The sequence below is a fragment of the Triticum urartu genome, chromosome 5 (assembly GCF_003073215.2).
Source record: "Triticum urartu cultivar G1812 chromosome 5, Tu2.1, whole genome shotgun sequence".
In the NCBI taxonomy this organism is placed as follows: Eukaryota; Viridiplantae; Streptophyta; class Magnoliopsida; order Poales; family Poaceae; genus Triticum; species Triticum urartu.
In genome coordinates this window covers 12,062,319-12,080,923 of record NC_053026.1, presented here as the reverse complement: position 1 = coordinate 12,080,923, position 18,605 = coordinate 12,062,319, and the positions used below count along the sequence as shown (strand labels likewise).

The following is an 18,605-nucleotide window of genomic DNA, read 5'->3' as shown; positions in this document are numbered from 1 at the left end:
TCCGTTTACACGGAGTGACAAATCCCAGTCTCGATTCGTGCCAACCCAATAGACACTTTCGGAGATACCTGTAGTGTACCTTTATAGCCACCCAGTTACGTTGTGACGTTTGGCACACCCAAAGCACTCCTACGGTATCCGGGAGTTGCACAATCTCATGGTCTAAGGAAATGATACTTGACATTAGAAAAGCTTTAGCATACGAACTACATGATCTTGTGCTAGGCTTAGGATTGGGTCTTTGTCCATCACATCATTCCCCTAATGATGTGATCCCGTTATCAATGACATCCAATGTCCATGGTCAGGAAACCGTAACCATCTATTGATCAACGAGCTAGTCAACTAGAGGCTTACTAGGGACATGGTGTTGTCTATGTATCCACACATGTATCTGAGTTTCCTATCAATACAATTCTAGCATGGATAATAAACGATTATCATGAACAAGGAAATATAATAATAACTAATTTATTATTGCCTCTAGGGCATATTTCCAACAACAAGTTCCCTCCCCTCTGTGTGCTGTGTAAGGAGGAGGGTCATGCATCTGCGCACTGCCCGACAAGGGGTCGGCAGCTGCAACTGCAGATCATGGGGAGCGCTATCGCCGGTGAGGGCTTCTTCTGCTTGGAGTTCGACGAGGAGGCCGAGGGCGAGCTGCCAGTGGATGCTCGGATTGAGAATGCGGCCATCTTATCGGCTGAGCCAGGGCGGCTCAATCTCCGCATCCTCAAGCAGGAACTACAACACATGGTGACCGGATCTTGGGATTGGCAAGTGACACAGGTGGGCGACAATGATTTCTTGGTGGTTTTCCCTTCTGCAGATCTCCTTCACATGGCAAAGACGAGTGGGAAACTCTTTATGTCAATCAATGACATCACGGCATCGGTTCGGGATATGCTTCATGAGGAGGTGCAGCCAATGGCCATGCCAGAGACTTGGGTTCGGTTGCATGGCATTCCAAAGAAACACAGGCGTGAGGACTGCATAAGGGAAGGGTTTCGGATGCTTGGCCGCCCGATTGTGGTGGATGAATTGTCCCTTATCAGGTTGGGGCCTGTGAGGATGAATTTAGCATGCAAGGCTCCGGAGAAACTAAATGGATTTGTGGAAGTGTGGTTCAATCATGAAGGGTACCAGATCAAGGTGGAGCGTGAGATCCTGCCCAAGCGTGGGGGAGAACGTGTGATGAATGGTTCTGAACCTCCCAACCCCCCGCCAAAAGACTCTGCTGGTCACGGTGGATCTCGGTCATCGGGTAGCGCTCCGCCTAAAGGGGCCGCCCCTGGTAATGAACCTCAGGGAGAGGACCGGGCGCTTGCCAAGGCCCCTGACGGCGACTCCAAGATGCAGGATACGGGCGAAGAAGGGGATGACAGCCAACAGGATTACTCTATTGACACGGAGACTTGGGATAAGCTGGGAGCGGCGTCCACTGATTCGGGAGCCTTGGGTTTGGCGACCCAGGACACGGCGGTGAGTGTGCCACCCCTGGCCAGATCCCCGACGCTTGCCTTTGATGAGTATGGATCCAACATCCCGGCCCTGGCAAGGGCACAGACGAATACTCAAGAGGTGGTTGGGGCTATCGTGGTTGCGGACCCGTTGTATTCTCTTCCTGTGGCTCCTGGGACTGTCGACTTGACCCCTGCCAACAAGCGTGGTTCCAACAGTGCGGGACGTCAGGCTAAGAAGACGGCTGGGCGGAAGCCGGCCCCCAAGACAGTATCGACGGTGGCGGTGGCGACGCTGGGTGGCGAGTTGGGGGAGGCGTTGGGCAAGGCAGACGTGGGCAGCAAGGCAAGATGCTCCAAGGCTACTCCGGTGACTCCGCAGGCCCCCAGCGCCCGCGCCAAGGCCAAGCTGGGAGAACTGACGTCGTTGGAAAGCGCTAAACTGCGGCTCGCTGACAAGAACCTGGAGGTTATAGGTAATCCCCTACCATCTTACCGTATCTTGAATGCGTTTACGGATGATCAGCTTGCTAGCATTCTGGATGATAGTGGCGTGGCGATTAGTGACCCTTGTAGCGAGATTATTTCTATGGTCCGTGCTCAGGAAGAAGCGCAGGCCATGCTGGCGGCTGCGACTGCTCGTGGGGACGAACAGATCCAGCGCGACATCGTTCCGGGTGCGGATGGCAGCGAGGTAGTGCCCGAGGAGGAGACAGAGGCTAGGGAGGCCTCTGTAATTCCTTCTTCCAGTCGAATGCCGGCTAGGAAGCGCGTGGCGAAAGCGGTGACATCCAGGGGGGTGCGCCTGCGCAATCGTATCATCTAAATGCGCTATCTTTTCTGGAACATTCGGGGTTGTGGCCACGTGGGGCGGCGTACACAACTCAAGGAGTACATTGCCAAAGAGAGGATTGACGTCGTAGCCCTTCAGGAAACGATCAAAGCCGACTTCTTGTTCCGTGATCTTCTGGCTTTTGATTCCTTACAGCGTTTCTCTTGGCACTGGTTGCCCTCAGCGGGCCACTCGGGTGGTATATTAATGGGCTGTAATAATGATATCTGTGATGTTTTACAATGGGATGTTGGTGTATTTTTTCTTTCTGCTACTATTAGACACCGCGTCCCGGGCCTTTCGTGGGTAGTGGTGTGCGTTTATGGGCCGGCAGATCACTCGCGCTCGGATATCTTCCTACAGGAATTGACTAATTTGGTAGGGACCAAGCGAGCTCTCAATCTCCCCCTTGTTGTAGGTGGGGACTTTAATCTTATTCGCTCGGGTGCGGACAAAAACAACGCCAACATTGACTGGTCTCGGGTGTCCATGTTCAATGTGGCCATAGCGGCATCGGCGTTGCGAGAGGCCGCTCGGACCGGGGCGAGATATACTTGGACAAACAAGCAGTTGTGCCCGGTCCGGAGCGTGTTGGATAGGGTATTTTTTACCCCCGAATGGGAGGTTTTATTTCCCCTATGCAATTTGGTGGCTGAAACTAGAATCGGCTCGGACCATGTTCCGTTGATATTTTCTTCGGGGGAGGAATATATTAGGCGAAGCCCCCGATTCTATTTCGAAACGGCTTGGTTTGAGTCCGAGGGGTTTGCTCAGATGGTGTTGGATCGTTGGGATACGATCTGCCACCAGCTTGGGCCGCAACGGTGACCGACAGAGCGCTGGAACTTGGCGGCAAGCAAACTCAGGGCTTTCCTGCGTGGTTGGGGGGCTAACCATGGCAGCGAATCCAAGCGAGAGCGGGCCCAAATTGTTGAGGCAATTGCCGCGTTAGACTTGGAGGCTGACCGGCGGCCCTTCTCGGAGAATGAATGGGTCGCTCGTTACGACTTGGAACGCCAAGTTCTTGCCATACTCCGGGCCGAAGAGGAGTATTGGCGCCGCAGGGGCGGGATCAAGTGGGTCACCAAAGGAGACGCTAATACCGGCTATTTCCATGCTTACGCTAACGGTAGAAAACGTAAAAGTACGATCCTTAGATTACAATCCGATCAAGGGCTCTTACTATCCAACGAGCTCATCGTAGCTCACATCTATGAGTTCTTCATAGGGTTGTTGGGAACGGCCGAGGAGAAACCTCTATGCCTCCGGGACGACCTTTGGGACCCTGCTGATCGGGTCTCACAGGAGGAGAACGATGGGCTCGTCCTCTCTTTCCTTCCGGAGGAAATAGATCGTGTTGTGCATGATATTGAAAACGGGCACGGCACCCGGACCGGATGGGTGGCCGGTGGAATTCTTCAAGAAGTTTTGGTCTAAGCTCAAATTTCTTTTCTACGAATTAGTGAATGGCTTTGCGCTAGGTACCGTTGACCTATCTCGTCTCAACTACGGGGCTATTAGTCTGATCCCTAAGGTTAAAGGGGCCGACGACATTAAGCAATTTCGGCCTATCACTCTGATTAATGTCCCTTTCAAGATTTGTGCAAAAGCTTACGCCTCCCGCTTGGCGCCTATCGCTCAACGAGTGATTAGCCCTAGCCAATCGGGTTTCCTCAAGCAGCGTAATATTCTTGAAGGACCGTTAGCGCTTCTCGAAATCGTGCATGAGCTCAAACGTACCAAGTCTAGAGGTGTCCTCCTTAAGTTAGATTTCGAAAAAGCGTACGATCGTGTGAACTGGGAGTTCGTGTGAGAAGTCCTCATCAAAAAGGGTTTTGATGTGGGCTTTGTCCACCGTATCATGCACCTTGTGAGTAGTGGACACACGGCCGTGACCATCAATGGTGTAATGGGCAAATTCTTTCGCAACAAACGCGGCCTTAGGCAGGGAGATCCTAGCTCTCCTTTGATCTTCAATTTCGTTGCGGACGCTTTGGCGGCTCTGATCAGCAAAGCCAGGGTTGCGGGGCACATCAAAGGGTTGATCTCCCACCTAATCCCCGGCGGCGTGACTCATCTGCAATACGCGGATGACACGATGCTGCTTTTTGAGCCAGACGACCATAGCATTGCAACAATTAAGTTGCTTTTGATTACTTTTGAGATTCTTTCGGGTCTAAAGATTAATTTTCTCAAAAGCGAAGTGATCAACATAGGGATGGATGATCACGAAGGTCAGAGAATCGCAAACTTGCTCAATTGTAAGATTGGGAAGATTCCGATTAAATACTTGGGACTACCGATAAACCACAAAAACTTGACGATTGCCGACTGGGCGCCACTTTACGGCAAAGTGGTGAACCGGGTCAGTCCGTGGAAAGGTAGGTTCATGTCCTCGGCTGCTAGGTTGATTTTGACCAATTCTAGCTTATCCTCCTTGCCTATCTTTACGATGGGTTTGTTCCTCCTAGCAGATGGAGTGCATGCCAAGCTTGACACGCCTCGTGCCCGGTTCTTTTGGGAAGGAACTGGGACAAAGCGCAAATATCATCTGGTTAAATGGGCTGCGGTTTGTCGTCCTAACAAGTTCGGTGGTCTGGGGATCACGAACTCGAAGCTGATGAACGTTACTCTCCTTACCAAATGGTGGTGGCGACTTGCCCAAAACGAGAAGGGTCTCTGGGCTGATATTCTTCGGGCCAAGTATTTCCCGGATGGCAACCTTTTTAAGGCCAAACCCAAAGGATCGCCCTTTTGGAATGGCATTCAAGCGGTTAGGCCAGCGTTTGCGGTTGGGGCCCAGTTTACAGTTAACAATGGCAAGTCCACGCGGTTTTGATTGGATTGCTGGAAGGGTCAAACGCCGCTGTGGCAGTCCTACCCGCAGCTGTTCCAGCTTTCCACGGACACACACATCATGGTCGCTGACGCTCTCAGAGTGCACCCCCCGACGATCTCCTTCTTCAGACCTCTGGAAGCGGGAGAGGCGACGGCTTGGGAGGCATTGGTGGCTGAGCTCGAGGGATGGAGTCTCAGCCACGATCAAGATCAGATTGATTGGAAGCTTGCGGCTTCTCGTAAATTCTCGGTTAAATCCTTATACGAGAAGCTTACGGAGGGGAATGGGCTTGATATGGCCAGGGGGCTGTGGAAGGCTGGCATTCCACTCAAAATCAAGATGTTTTTGTGGCAAATGTTCCGCAACCGTCTTCCAACCTCGGACAATGTGGCCAAACGCAACAGGCCGGCGAACGGGACATGCGCCATCTGCGGGCTTGGGGAGGACGCTAATCATGTTTTCTTCAAGTGTTGCCTTGCTAGATTTGCGTGGAGCGCTGTTAGGGACACATTTAAGCAGAATTGGAATCCGCAAAATAGCTTAGACCTTCTTTCTTTACTAACCGCACAACGGGGTGCGAACGCGCGTGTGGTGTGGCGCTGCGTCGGGGCGCTGTTTTGGTCCATTTGGACTGTGAGAAACAAAATTACTATCGAGCATAAATTCCCTGCTCACCCAGCTGAGATTCTTTTCAAATGCCATATTTTCCTACAGGCTTGGGCGCCATTGGAGAAGCAGCGTGACGAGGGGCGCATGAACGAGGTTTTGGAGCAGATCAAAGCATGCACGACAAGAGCAAGACTTCAAGATCCGCCAGAGTGAGCTTTTGCGTCTATTATCTTTTCGGCTATGTGCTTTTAGCGTCCCCTTAAAGTTTAGTATCTTCTTTTGCCGGGACTGCGAGCCCGCTGAACTTGAGTGTTATGTGGTTGTGGAGTATGACTTGGTTGGATGCTGGTTAGTGGCTTTATTAATTTAAAGCCGGATGCTTCGTGCGTCTTCGTTTTATATTATATTGACGACGATCAGCTCTTCATCTCAACGACAATCTTGCCAGCGGCATGGCCATCGATACTGCTCTGCCACGCCTTGCCTGCGTCGCTCAACGGGAACCTCGAGTCGATCACCGTCTTCAGCTTGTCTTCCTCGAGCAACCCGGCCAAGAACTCCAGGTCTACCTTGTTGAGCGACAGGAGCAGCTGGGGCACGAGGCGCTTCTTGGAGAATGTCACCCTGTGCAGCACATATGTGAGGATGGCTGACAAGTTCGGCGTGATGTCTACCACTCTCCCGCCGTCACTCAACAATGGCTGGAAAGACGACCAGCTGACAGCGACGGTGCAGTGAACCACGCCGTCGTACTTCCGGCCGGAGGGGCTCTGCAAGGTCGCTCCCTCTGGGGTCCTGTAGTCCATCACCTCGTTTGCGCCCAAGCTCTTCACAAGATCCATGTTGCGGTCGCCGCAGGTGGCGGTAACATGAAGGTTCGCCAGCTTTGCAAGCTGCACGGCATACAGGCCTACGCCACCAGAGGCAGCGGTGATCAACACGTTTAGAGGCTTGCCGGTGCCGTCAAACTTGGAACCAATGGACCTCAACGCCTGGAGCGCAGTGCCTGCGGCAATGGGAAGGCCAGCACCCTCAGCTGCAGAAACCTTAGCTGGCCTTTTGACAGTCAGGTTTGCGGATGCTACAGTGTACTCTGCAAGTCCACCTCCATTCTGAAACAACAAATACATTGTCATGTTGACGAGTTTACGGCAATATTTTTTTAAATGAAGAGGATTTTTCTTAAACTATATTCTTTTCTTTTCTTTTTCTTTTTTTCGACAAGGGAAATGACCCCGGCCTCTGCATCAGAAAGATGCATACGGCCAACTTTATTACTAAGCAAAACAGTTTGACAGGTCTTAAAGTCTCAAAAAAAACAAGAAGATGTTCACAAAGAGCTAAAAAAAGAAGGCATAACCGGCTAGCAAAAAAAGATAGGAAACTAATTGCCTATCTTATTACATGACTGCCATTCAAACCGGTTGAAAATAGCCTGTGCTACCATCTCCCATCGGATAGATCCAGTAAACAAACGCTCCCTGGCCTCCGTCGGAGTGAGTAGCGACCACATACGGATCAACGTAGTGGCTCGGAAGATAACCTTAAAAAATGAGTATTTGTTGTTCTGTTAAAGACCAAATCATTTCTGCAATTTCAGATAGCCCATAATAAAGCACATACTCACGAATGTGTCTCACTGTTCCGGGCACTATCCCATCAAGCCACGTCCCAAATGATGTGTTGATATTATTCAGAGGAAACCATCTTCTTTTCTAAGTATATGGAGATGGAAAACATGGGAAGATGTTGTCATGAGTGAAGTTCACTTACAAGAGAGTTCAACTTGGCGACAACTTGATCACCCGCTGTGAGACCATTCACTCCAGGACCAACACCAACAACTACTCCCGCGACATCAGGCACTGCAGGAAAAGGCGCAGTAGAGATGCAGCTATTAGCACATTGTTCGATGAATTGAGTAACACACACATACACACACACACATGTTATCTTTATCACAACGAAAAGGTAAGAGACACTCTAGATAGATGTTAAAGGTGAAGAACCAAATAACATAGTAAGGCCCCGCTTGAAACGCCGGATAGGAAATATACAGGAATATGAAAGGAAATCGCAGGCAAAAGATAAGAATTGAAAACATAGGGAAAACTGCAAGTATGCTGTTTGGAATGCAGGTATTGGGACATCACATGAATCCTAAAAGCACAGTCAAACACAGCCTTAAGCCCGACCTGTCACTGAATCTTGCTGCCTACAACTACCAAGTACGTGTGGCCAAAGAACATCCTGCAATCATCCTTTCTCCACCACATGTTCTTTCTTACCCCAACCTCATCTTCTTCATGCACGGTTCCTTCTTTTCACTCTGTGCTAGCTTTCGCTCGAGCGCGGCTATTGTAGCTGCGGTGCCTCGGTCTTATTATGCGACGAGACGGAAAAAGTGTGGTTGGACTGGATGTTCAGAATCCTGTGAAATTCCTGTACAAGTGAAGGAAATCGATTCCTGTCCTTCGCTTTTCCTACGACGGTTCCTGCGCTCCAAACGACATGAAATTTTCCAACGTGAATAGTGTTCCTATATATGGGTTTCCCGTGTTCCAAACAGGGCCTAAGACACAACAGGAAATGGAAATATTGACAGTTGATAAAACTGAAAGACAGACATCATCAAATGAAGTTCTCATAACTACCCTTGGTGCTATTTTGCTGTCTATACATAGGAAACCTCCAAACAAAACTCATGATAGATAGAAAATGGGTAGCATCCACACGGTGACACTATGACTGAGGATAGTTACCTGGAATAAAAGGCAGTCTACGAGGCAGCAGAGGCCGCAAGTCCCCTTTCTGTATCTTCCAGTCAAGTGGATTGACGGTCGCAGCTTGTAGTTTCAACAGGACCTCATTCCTCTTTGCTGAAGGGACGAGGACTTGTGCATGCTGCATTAGAGAGATTTCAGAATCACATGGTTATAGTAGGTTTTACTGGTTTAACTCCATGGAAGAAGGAAACCTTGATGTTTACTGTTTTTCTTTCTTTCCAAAATATTTAACTAATTAATTTCACGGTAACATCTTAACTAGTCCGAAAGCCGTGTATACATGAGAAAGAGAGAAAATATCTAGTGTAACACATCACAACCAAACAAACCACTCAATCGATCGTACAACCACCTAGTGCCCCTCACAAATTAAATTATAGAGCAAAAGCGTGATTAAGCCACCTAGCTGCTGCTCCCGGTGGCTTTCCTGCGGTTTACTGGTGTCCTAAGCTGCGACGGTACGGTGGATGTGGTGTGCTCATTGTTCAAGGGGTCGTGCTCTGTGGTTGCTCCAGGACTCGAGGTCGGCATCTCTTCTGCTCTAGGGTGAGCGCTTCTCAGGTCTGTTGGTTCGACGCCTTTCGATCCAAGACAAGAGGAAAGGGTTCCTCTGCGGCGCGAGAGGAGGAAGATGTTTGGATTTCTCTATCCTGGGAGTGTCAGCCGAGTTCATACCCTCACTCTGTACTAGTAGGTCCTCATCGTGCTCTTGCCGGTCGCTACCCTTGGCACCAGTTTTGCTGCGGTCTTCGGCTAGTGCAAGCATTGGGCTATGTTTTTCTTTACTTTCGTGCTTGTGCGCTGCGTTGAGTTGTAAGCTTCCTAGAGTGCTTCCTTATATTGTTGGGCCGATGTGGTCTGTTCTATGTGTGTAACTCCTAACCGGTTGATGGCTTTGTTAATTCAAAGCCGGGCTCTCCGCGAGCCTTCGTTCTAAAAAAAAAAGCCACCCAGCTGCCATAAAAAATAATTCTCCACCAAGGGAGAGGCACAGGAAACAACTAACATAGACTCTAATGCTTACTAATAACTAATCAAATAGGCAGTGAATCAGCCATATCATCCTTTACCACCAACCTCGATCGCCGACCGGAATACAGAGCAAACTCGCAAGCTTCGGCCCTCTTCCCCGCGCGTTATCCAGAATAAAAAGAACACGTGCAGAGCTGCGGGGCCGGTAACTCCTACCTTGAGGCCGGCGGTGCCTCCGCCGCAGGCGACGTAAAGCACGGCCCGCATCTTCGCCGGCGTCGCCGTTGGGGTGGTCATGGCGAAAGAAAGATAGCCAATGGAGGGGAAGAAGCCTCGTGAGGGCTGTTTGTGTGTGCTTTAGCTGATGCGTGGGCGGGCTGGTTGGCTCTCTAGTTCCTCATGGGGTACACGGGCGGTGTCTGGGCTGATATCTATATACACACATGCGGACGCGAGGAATCCTGGGTTTTGGCTTTGGACTTTTCTATGCGGGATGCCCCACATCTAATCAGAAAAGCATGCATTATTAAGTAAGTACGGTTGTGCTAATTCTCAGTTGTCTCAGTCGATGAGTTTTATTTCTGCAATTGATCTTTTCTTAGGTGATTTGTACAATTGATCTGTGATTTGTCGCTGAGGTATTCCTCTCATCCAAAAACATACTGGGCTATTCATCGCAAAAAAAAAACATACTGGGCTATGTTCAAAAAAAAGAAAAACATACTGGGCTTTTTGTCCCAGTGGGGGTAGAGCGTGCCTTCTACGGGCTTTGCTTTTGTATATCTGGCCACGAGCTGCGGCTTAAGGTCCTTTCCTATTTCTCTTGTTTTTGTGTTTTTTATTTTCTCACTCATAGGTCTCCCGTGTGAACGTTTTGTATTTTCTTTCTTTTTTTGTTCGGCTTGTGTGTATTGTAGGAATCTCGCTGGTGCAGCTCACTCTGTGTCTACACATACCTTTTTTCATTTTTATATTTCCTTTCCCTTTTGTATGTTAGTGTATTTATTTATCATTTTATTATTATAAAACTGGTTTCACTTGTATTTCTATTTTTTACCTTTTCTAATTTCTTGTTTTAGAAAAATGGAAGATCTAATTCTTTTTAGAATAGACATTTTGCCATGCATTTTGTAAACTTTTTATTTTTGATACGGACAAGTCTTAATTGACTGAGACTTAACGAAGTCCGGGTTAATGCGTTAACCGTCTGCCTTACTTGCTTCAAGAATCGTTCTGGAGTGTGAATTTTCTCGTTTCGGCCTGCTAAGGCGCGCGGCCAGCTCATTTTTTTTCTGTTTATTTTCGGGTTGGGCTCTTTCCTTTTGTTCTTTTAGATTCTTTTTTTTTCTGTCGGGCCTGTCGTTGGTTGGGCGTGCTGGACGGGCCTGAGGTCTTCTTTTAGCCTTTTGCTCCTTTCATTTTGACTGTTTTTTTATTTGTTGTTGACTGCCTTTTGTAGTAAACTGAGGTTAGGAGGCTGGGGGTTGAAAGTACGGATTCTTTAAAATCTGCAATATTTTTAACATATGCATAGACTTTTTAAATGGACATTTTTTGTGCATAATTTATTGTAAATATGGGATGACCATGTTTATTATACACGTATGTATGTATATAGGCAAATATATTTTCCATTTTTGTATATTTTTCCTCTATACACTTTTTTTAGTTTGTTTGGTTTATATTTTTTGACATGGTATTTTTCAAAATATAGGTTTTTTTGGATTTAAACTTTTCTCGTCAGTGTTACTTGTGGTGTTTTTTTGCATGTCTTATCACCATTACTTCTTTTTTTAATGATGGTTTTAGACCTTTTTCTTGCTAACAACAATATTCTTGCTATCCATTTTGTTTTTAATATTTATTAAATAACAACTTTCATTTTCGGAATTTGAAAATATTTGTCATCTGGTTGCACAATTGCCCTCGACTACAACTGCATGTCTTCAAAGCGATTGCAACTTAATGATGTTTTGTCAGGGAGGCATTTGCATATTTGCAACCAACAAGCAACTGCAAGTGTCACCCCTGACAGCAACCGCATGCCTTCAACGCGCCCGCAACTTGGTGTTGTTTTATCGAGGGAGGGGCAATTGCACGTCCGCCTCAAATACGCAACTGTAAGTGTCGCCCCCAACTGCAACTGCATGTCTTCAACGTGCCTGCAACTTGGTGGTGTTAATTTTATCGAGGGAGGGGCAATTGCATATCTGCCTCAAAAACGCAACTGTAAGTGTCGCCCCCAACTGCAACTGCATGTCTTCAACGCGCCCGCAACTTGGTGGTGTTTTGTTGAGGGAGGGGAAATTTTAATCAAACAATGAGTTTCAAATTGCAACAAATCTCAAGAACATCTAGTAGATTGTACTCACTCCTTCCACTTAAACTTGTAGAAAACCCATCCAAGATGTTTGTTCGTGGTCGAGACGAGGCGCAGCACCTGCCGCCGGCAATCATCACACTTGATGACTGATAGAGGCTCGCTGACGGGCTACTGGGAGAGGGTTGAGCCCGGCCAACCGGCGGACGTGGCTGTGCCTGCGGTCGGTCGACTGATGAAATGCGAGCATGGGCAAAAGGTAAGTGGATATCTAAATCCAAAATGTAAGTGGGTACGTTTAGGATGGCACGCCTCGCCTCTCCATCTTGCTGCAAGATGCACATACTCAAAATTATCCAAATGGCATCTTACAAAATGATGAAATGTCCCACATGCTATATCATTTCTTTTGTTACCAAAGCATGACATGAGTATGGAGTAACTCATTCAGAAACTGTTTTATCATGTGAATACGCACACTGCAAGTGCAAAATAATGTGACCATCCTACTGCCCTTATTCGATTCCACTTGTGAAGAATGGTGAGAAATTCATCCGTTGTATAAATACTCCCATCAAGATTGAATTCAAGACTTGCGATTCAAATGTGAAATCAGTCTACCGAACAATCCCGGAATATTGGAGGAAGCCAAAAGATGAGCAAACACGAGTGCTGGAAAATCTCTCTATCTAGCTATACTTCATGTTGTTTCCTCCAATTATCCATCTATTGGATCAAATTGTTGGAATCCATGTATGGAGCTCTACTTCTCTTCATACCCAAGTAGAAGGTGGCAAAGGACAATCTAAAATGCACGTGACTCGAACATACCATCCCTTGGCAGGCCTCATTACGAAGAGAAAATCCAATCCCACTGCACAGTGAAAGATGTCACCTCCTGAGAAATGTTAACTTCCGTGCTATGTTTTTTCAACTGGCACCCCGCAAAAAAAGGTTTTTTTTCAACTGGCAAAAAGAACAATACAAAATGCTATCTGGCGACATGCAAAAGACAATGCATATATATTCACAGTACGGAGAGAAATTGTACTTCCTTCGTCTCAAAATAAATGTCTCAACTCTAGTACAACTTTGTACTAAAGCTCCGTCCCAAAATAAATGTAGTACAAAGTTGAGACACTTATTTTGGGACGGAGGGAGTACATGTTAAGCCAAACTACCTTTCGAGATCAGGTGGAGTCAGCATATCATATAGCCTATCACTGATGTGCTCGTGCATACTCGTCAATCAAAGAAAAGCATCTTTCAGCAAATGATTTCTGGAAATTGGTGTCGATCAGTATGGCAATTCATTCAGAAACCGCGTATGGTGTCTCGTCATTTTTATCGTGCAAGCATGCATGACAGAAATGTCCATTCCAGGTGACTTAAAAACAAGGTTCACATTCCAATACAAGAAATTACAACATCTCAGATACTCGTGCAGCATTTTGCTTGAAAATGTCACTCTAGTGCCAGGCTCTGAACTGACATTTCCTTTTCCATTTCGCATGAAATACATCAATCAATCTTGCCAGAGAATTTGCCATCAAACAGCTCAAAGGCGGTAAACCTCACATGATGAGAACAATGGTCAACCATGGATTAATTATATGTCCATACAACATGGCATCCAATCTGCACGCATCTCAGCCTTAACATATACATCCAATCTGCATGATAGTGCAATCTGAACTATATAGTCTCTCAAGGGGGAACAAATCGAGTCCAAATTTGCCTAATCCACTGTTAACTCAGTTCTTGAGGAATAAGGTAAAAGGAGATGAGCTTTACCAACAGACAGTAAGTAATGCGTGAGCGAATCCACGACATACATACAGGATCCTCAAACGGCCTGCGTTATTGCAAAGCACTAGATATGTATAATATGAACATGCACCCGATAGTGGGATGTATTTTCCCAAATGTACACGCTATATATTTCCTTGTAACAAAAGCATAAAGAGCAACAGTTCTCGGACATCGTCACAAGTTGTGTATTGCTTAACACACTGCAAACGCGCGAGAGGTACCTGTAAAATGCCCGATCAACCCTATCAGCGGCTTGGAGGCACCAAAATGCCTCAGCCTATAAACACCAGGGGCAGCATCTTCAGGAATGGTCCACTCTAGTGTCGCAAAGCTCTCTGGACTGAATTTCAAAGGCCTCGACCACTTGAATCGCAAAGACCAATCGTCATCGTCGTAGACAGGGATCCAGTCGTTACCATTTAGCCTCTCAACAAGCGCGAAGGTACCGCCAGTCAGAAGGTCGTTCCTTGGACAGGCCTAGCATTCACGGTACTGCCCTTCCTGAAGTCTGAGTTTGCTGTGACATCAGAGCTGACATCCCCAAAGTGAACGCCAGCGCAGCCCATGCCCGTCGCGGTGGCTTACTCACGCCGCTCCCCTTGTGAAGTGCAGCGCGGTGAGGGAGGTGCGTGATATCGACGGGTTCTAGTCGACGTTCTTGGTCAGCTGTCAGGGAGCGGCGGTTGAGATGGTATGTGCGTAGATGTTCATTCTATTTCAGCAGTGTTGCCATTCATCTTCAGTTTTGATGACTTTATTTTACGCTTTCGTGTTTAGCCTTCGACAGTATGTATGCCTGGAAAATTTGCTGATCTCTGTGACGATCTGAATGAGGACCAAATAAAACTTGTGCATGAGATGGACTTAGGGCCATTGCTTAATGTACCCTCCATGTCAATCCGTCGCATTCTTCTCGAGTCCCTTGCAGATGGTTACAGTGAAAGGGATAGAAGCTTTACAGTAGGTGAGCATGTGGTTCCAATCTGTATTTGGGATGTGGAATGCATCTTAGGTTTGCCAAACCGAGGTGAGAAGATAACAATTAGTAAAAATCGAGCAGACCCAAAGTTGTTTGCGTTGTACAAGGGCGATAAGGCGATCACTTTCACTCACTTAGAAAAACAGATAAGGAGTGGTGTAGCTGATGAGCACTTCATTAGAATGTTTGTCTTTGTATGCAATTGGGACAGTTTTGGCACCATGCTCAAAGGAATATGTTAGCAGCCACTACTTAGAAGTTGTTGCAGACATTTCAAAGATAAAAAAATACAACTGGGCAGAGTTCACACTGGAATATTTGCTAACTAACTTGGCAGAATTCAAGAAAAATAAAAGATCAGGCCTAGTAGGTAACTTGGCACTACTACAGGTAATTTTCATTCTTTTTATATTCCTTGGTTTATTGCTTGAGTTGTGTGATTTGCTAACTCATGTAAGTTCTATATCTTCGATGATCAGGTTTGGTACTTCGAACATTTTCAAGCACATGGAGATGACTTTGCTTATGATCACCATGAGCATCCATTGATTAAAAACTGGGATCAACAGCAATGTGACAAGCGGATGGTTTTAGACGCAAAAAATAAAATGGGTGCTGCAAAGGTTATTAAGAATCTTAGACATATATTTTGTATTATGACTGTGATAACAATGTAATAATGGTCTGCATGGTTTAGGTGGTCATGTGTTTGCGTCTCAACTATTCTGATACACGTTTCACTTGCGACCCAATTGTTGATGGTGTACTTATTTGTCCGATACGTGCTGTCAAAAATGAGAAGATCCCCAAATGCTTGGTAATCTAGGCGAGACTGACCATCACACCAAAACAAATTAACCAAGCGGCCTTCAGAATTGGTTTGGTAGTCAAAGAAGAATTCACAATCTTCTAGTTGTCTTTGTCTCGTATTCTGCAGAACTGCATTTGCATCACCATCAATAATCTTAGCACATTTATTTAAGTATGAAAAGTTGTAAAGATCCCTCGGGACAAATCCAACTTCAGCATGATCTCCATTGCTCTCCTGCACCATAACATCCATAATCTGATGTTTTCTCAAGCCAACCTTCTGGAGACCTATAATTTCATTTTTCTGCCACTCTGTCATTTTTCTGTGTGAACGGAGAAATGTTGTTTCGTTGGGTCTAGCCAGCTCATGGTTGTGTGAATCAATGTACTTGTCAACATACCATAGATCCATCTCCCGGCTGAATCTAATCACTAACTTCACAGGACATTCAAATCTTGTAAGTGGCCAATGTTTCCGTTTTCTATTTGGCAAATTGAAATACTTCTCATCTCTCACCCCAGTTTTTGAGCAAAGAAACTGTCGACTTATTATACAACCTGTGATTTTTGAGCGCCAAACTTTGCTCTTCCTAACACTGAATCCTTTTGTCTTGGCAAACTTATTGAAAAAATCATAGCATTCTTCATCAGAACTGAAGGTCCTCTGTATTATATCTTCATATTCAGCTAATTCTTCCAGTGTCTGGGTTACTTCATTATCATCTTGGGGAGACATACCAAATTATTCCCTAAATGAAGACAGCCAACTATTTAACATCTGGATTACTCACCCGTGCTAAAATAAGAATGGGAAGATCGACTGGTTTGGCTTGGCATATGCCAATATAACATAGTAGACAAAGAAATATACAGTCTGGGAGTAATGACTGTTACCTTGGGTACTTGGACTCGAGGATGCCAGCAGAACTGGAGCGGTGGCAGCCGGCGGGAATGGAGCGGCAGTGGCGGCCCTAGGCAGCGTTGACTGGAGCGACAGCGGTGCCTTCACCGGATACTCGAGCGGCGGCCGGCGGGAATGGAGCGGATGTGGACCCGTGGACTGGAGCGACAGCGGTGCCTTCACCGGGTGACGCCCGGCGGGAATGGAGCGGCGGTGGCGGCCCTTGGACTCGTGGACTGGAGCGGCGGTGGCGGCCCTTGGACTCGTGGACTGGAGCGGCGCCGATGCTTTCAATGGGATCTCGAGCGACAGCCGGCAGGAATGGAGCGGCGGCGGATGAAAAGCTAGCAAGATTGGATCGTACGTAAATCTAGTTTTTTTAGGGGTATCATAGACCTAGCTAAAGCGTTCTTTTCCAGGGATTTCTATAGTACTATTTTCGTCTCTATATATTCCACACAAAAATAAAACTATAAATCGGACGGTTCAACGGGCTTTTATATGTTCGATACTGATGGGAAAAATATACAGTAGGATTAAAAACTACTCCTTCCATCCCATAATATAAGACGTTTTTTTGACACTAGACTAGTGCCCAAAAACGTCCTATATTATGGAACGGAGGGAGTAGTATCTAGGAAATTTTGAGATTTATGAAGTCATTCTGATCCTCGCGATGTTGTGTCCTCGGTCACGACATGCTCAACGATATAGGTACTCAAGCCATACCCCCTCCCCATAAACCCTTGATAGTTTCCATCACTCCATCTGCTACCCGCCGACGAAGCCACGAGTCCCCTCCTCCTTCGTCATCCGCTCCGACAAAAAGAGAGGTGCAGGCCCAGATATGTGTTCTGGCGTTAAAGTTATGTCTCTTGAGTTAGAGTAAGTTTTGTTCCCCTTCGTCGCTCTCCCGGAGTGTTGGGTCTTGTTGTGCTTGCATGTTATGCAAGAGGTACTCAAGGCCTCAGAGAGCCTCATTTGACCAAATTTGTCGTCCTTGGTAAGCTTCTAAAGTTAAGTCTACCTTTTAAACGTTTGGTCGAATCTAGGCTAGTCGTCCAACCCTCTTCGTTGATTTTACCAACATCTTTCTAGTTCATATCCCTTTCAATTTTTTTTATCTATTTGTAGAAATCATCATGAATTATGAAAAGATGTGGAGGTCCATCTAAGTTGAAAATTAGAGACGGTGTTAGTATTTCAAAAAATAAGAATATTTTAATATTTGTAAAACAACACATCGTTGCATTTTACGCAGTAATCAGTTTGACTATTGTCGCGCATGTTACCTCCACATGATCCGAAAAGCTAGATTAAAATTGGATTTTTTTTTAGATGAGATAGAAACTTGAGAATTAATCTGTTTGCCTCTGCTCGCGGTTGCCAGATGATTAGAGTTTCACCACCTGTCGTCGATATCGCCGTCGGTCCGCCTCATCTCCAACAGGCATTTGTGTCCTGCTTAGTAAGCCGAGGCGACAACGGCTCCCCATAGATGAAATAAGGTCCTCCCGGCCTAGCCCCCATCCTGATGGTGCGTCCAGCTCGACGACGGCATGTTAAGGTGTGACTCCATTGTATTTTGTGGGATTAGGTTTAGTGTTGGTCCTCGGTTGTTCTTGGTGGATTCTGTCTTTGTTCATCTCCATTTACTTGTCTATGGTTTGGATCATTCTGATCTACGCTTATCTTCATCTGCAGGGGTTACTGTTCTGGTCACCTGGTCCTGTGCGGGCTTAGCACGACGACTTTTTGACTGTTTACTACGTGTTTTTGTCATGCTCCGGTGAGGGAGGTGTGATGACGATGGCATGCCTTGAGCTCGCTCCAACGCTTCGACTCGTTGCTAGGTATCTACAAACCTGCAAAAAAAAAGAAATTGGCTGAATCACATCGAATAGAAATAGTGGAAAACTTATGAAAATAGCATTAACATAATACCAAGTTTCGAACTCACAACTTAAAGAAATAGCTAACTAGGACAACGCCATATTTTCTTCATTTTTTAAATTTATTGGTGTATATGACCATATATGTGCATTTTTAACACACATTAATAAATTATGGAAATAATACAAACATTCATATTAGATGTACTGTCACGCTATTGTGTGACCTCATGGTATCTTGGTGTACTTGACCATATATGTGCATTTTTCTTACAGCCTTTAATAAATTATGGAAATAATACAAACGTTCATATTATATGTACTGTCACGCTATTGTGTGACCTCATGATATCTCAATATAAATCGTGGATTTAATGTCATTGATCATGTTAA

General features: G+C 46.2%; 2 protein-coding genes across 2 annotated transcripts; both read right to left on the bottom strand.

Moving 5' to 3' along the window:
- Positions 1 to 6,092: 6,092 nt before the first annotated feature.
- LOC125555441 (chloroplast envelope quinone oxidoreductase homolog) lies at positions 6,093 to 9,879 on the bottom strand. The gene is made up of 4 exons (XM_048718400.1): positions 9,715 to 9,879; positions 8,503 to 8,644; positions 7,514 to 7,605; positions 6,093 to 6,852 (listed from the first exon to the last, which is right to left on the bottom strand). The coding sequence occupies exons 1-4, from the start codon at positions 9,793 to 9,795 to the stop codon at positions 6,157 to 6,159; spliced, it is 1,011 nt and encodes a 336-aa protein (XP_048574357.1). The 5' UTR covers positions 9,796 to 9,879; the 3' UTR covers positions 6,093 to 6,156.
- A 5,292-nt stretch (positions 9,880 to 15,171) lies between these two features.
- On the bottom strand, positions 15,172 to 16,649 carry LOC125506629 (protein FAR1-RELATED SEQUENCE 5-like). Its single transcript, XM_048671416.1, has 2 exons — positions 16,314 to 16,649; positions 15,172 to 16,168 (listed from the first exon to the last, which is right to left on the bottom strand). The coding sequence occupies exon 2, from the start codon at positions 16,153 to 16,155 to the stop codon at positions 15,172 to 15,174; it is 984 nt and encodes a 327-aa protein (XP_048527373.1). The 5' UTR covers positions 16,156 to 16,168; positions 16,314 to 16,649.
- Positions 16,650 to 18,605: the final 1,956 nt, after the last annotated feature.

Excerpts from the sequence above, each read along its gene's own strand:
- LOC125555441 (XM_048718400.1), bottom strand. The coding sequence starts at position 9,795 with ATGACCACCCCAACGGCGACGCCGGCGAAGATGCGGGCCGTGCTTTAC. Across the intron at positions 7,606-8,502 it reads TAGACTGCCTTTTATTCCAG|TGCCTGATGTCGCGGGAGTA; the intron begins GTAACTATCCTC and ends CTTTTCCTGCAG. Across the intron at positions 6,853-7,513 it reads TCGCCAAGTTGAACTCTCTT|AATGGAGGTGGACTTGCAGA; the intron begins GTAAGTGAACTT and ends TTGTTGTTTCAG.
- LOC125506629 (XM_048671416.1), bottom strand. The coding sequence starts at position 16,155 with ATGTCTCCCCAAGATGATAATGAAGTAACCCAGACACTGGAAGAATTA.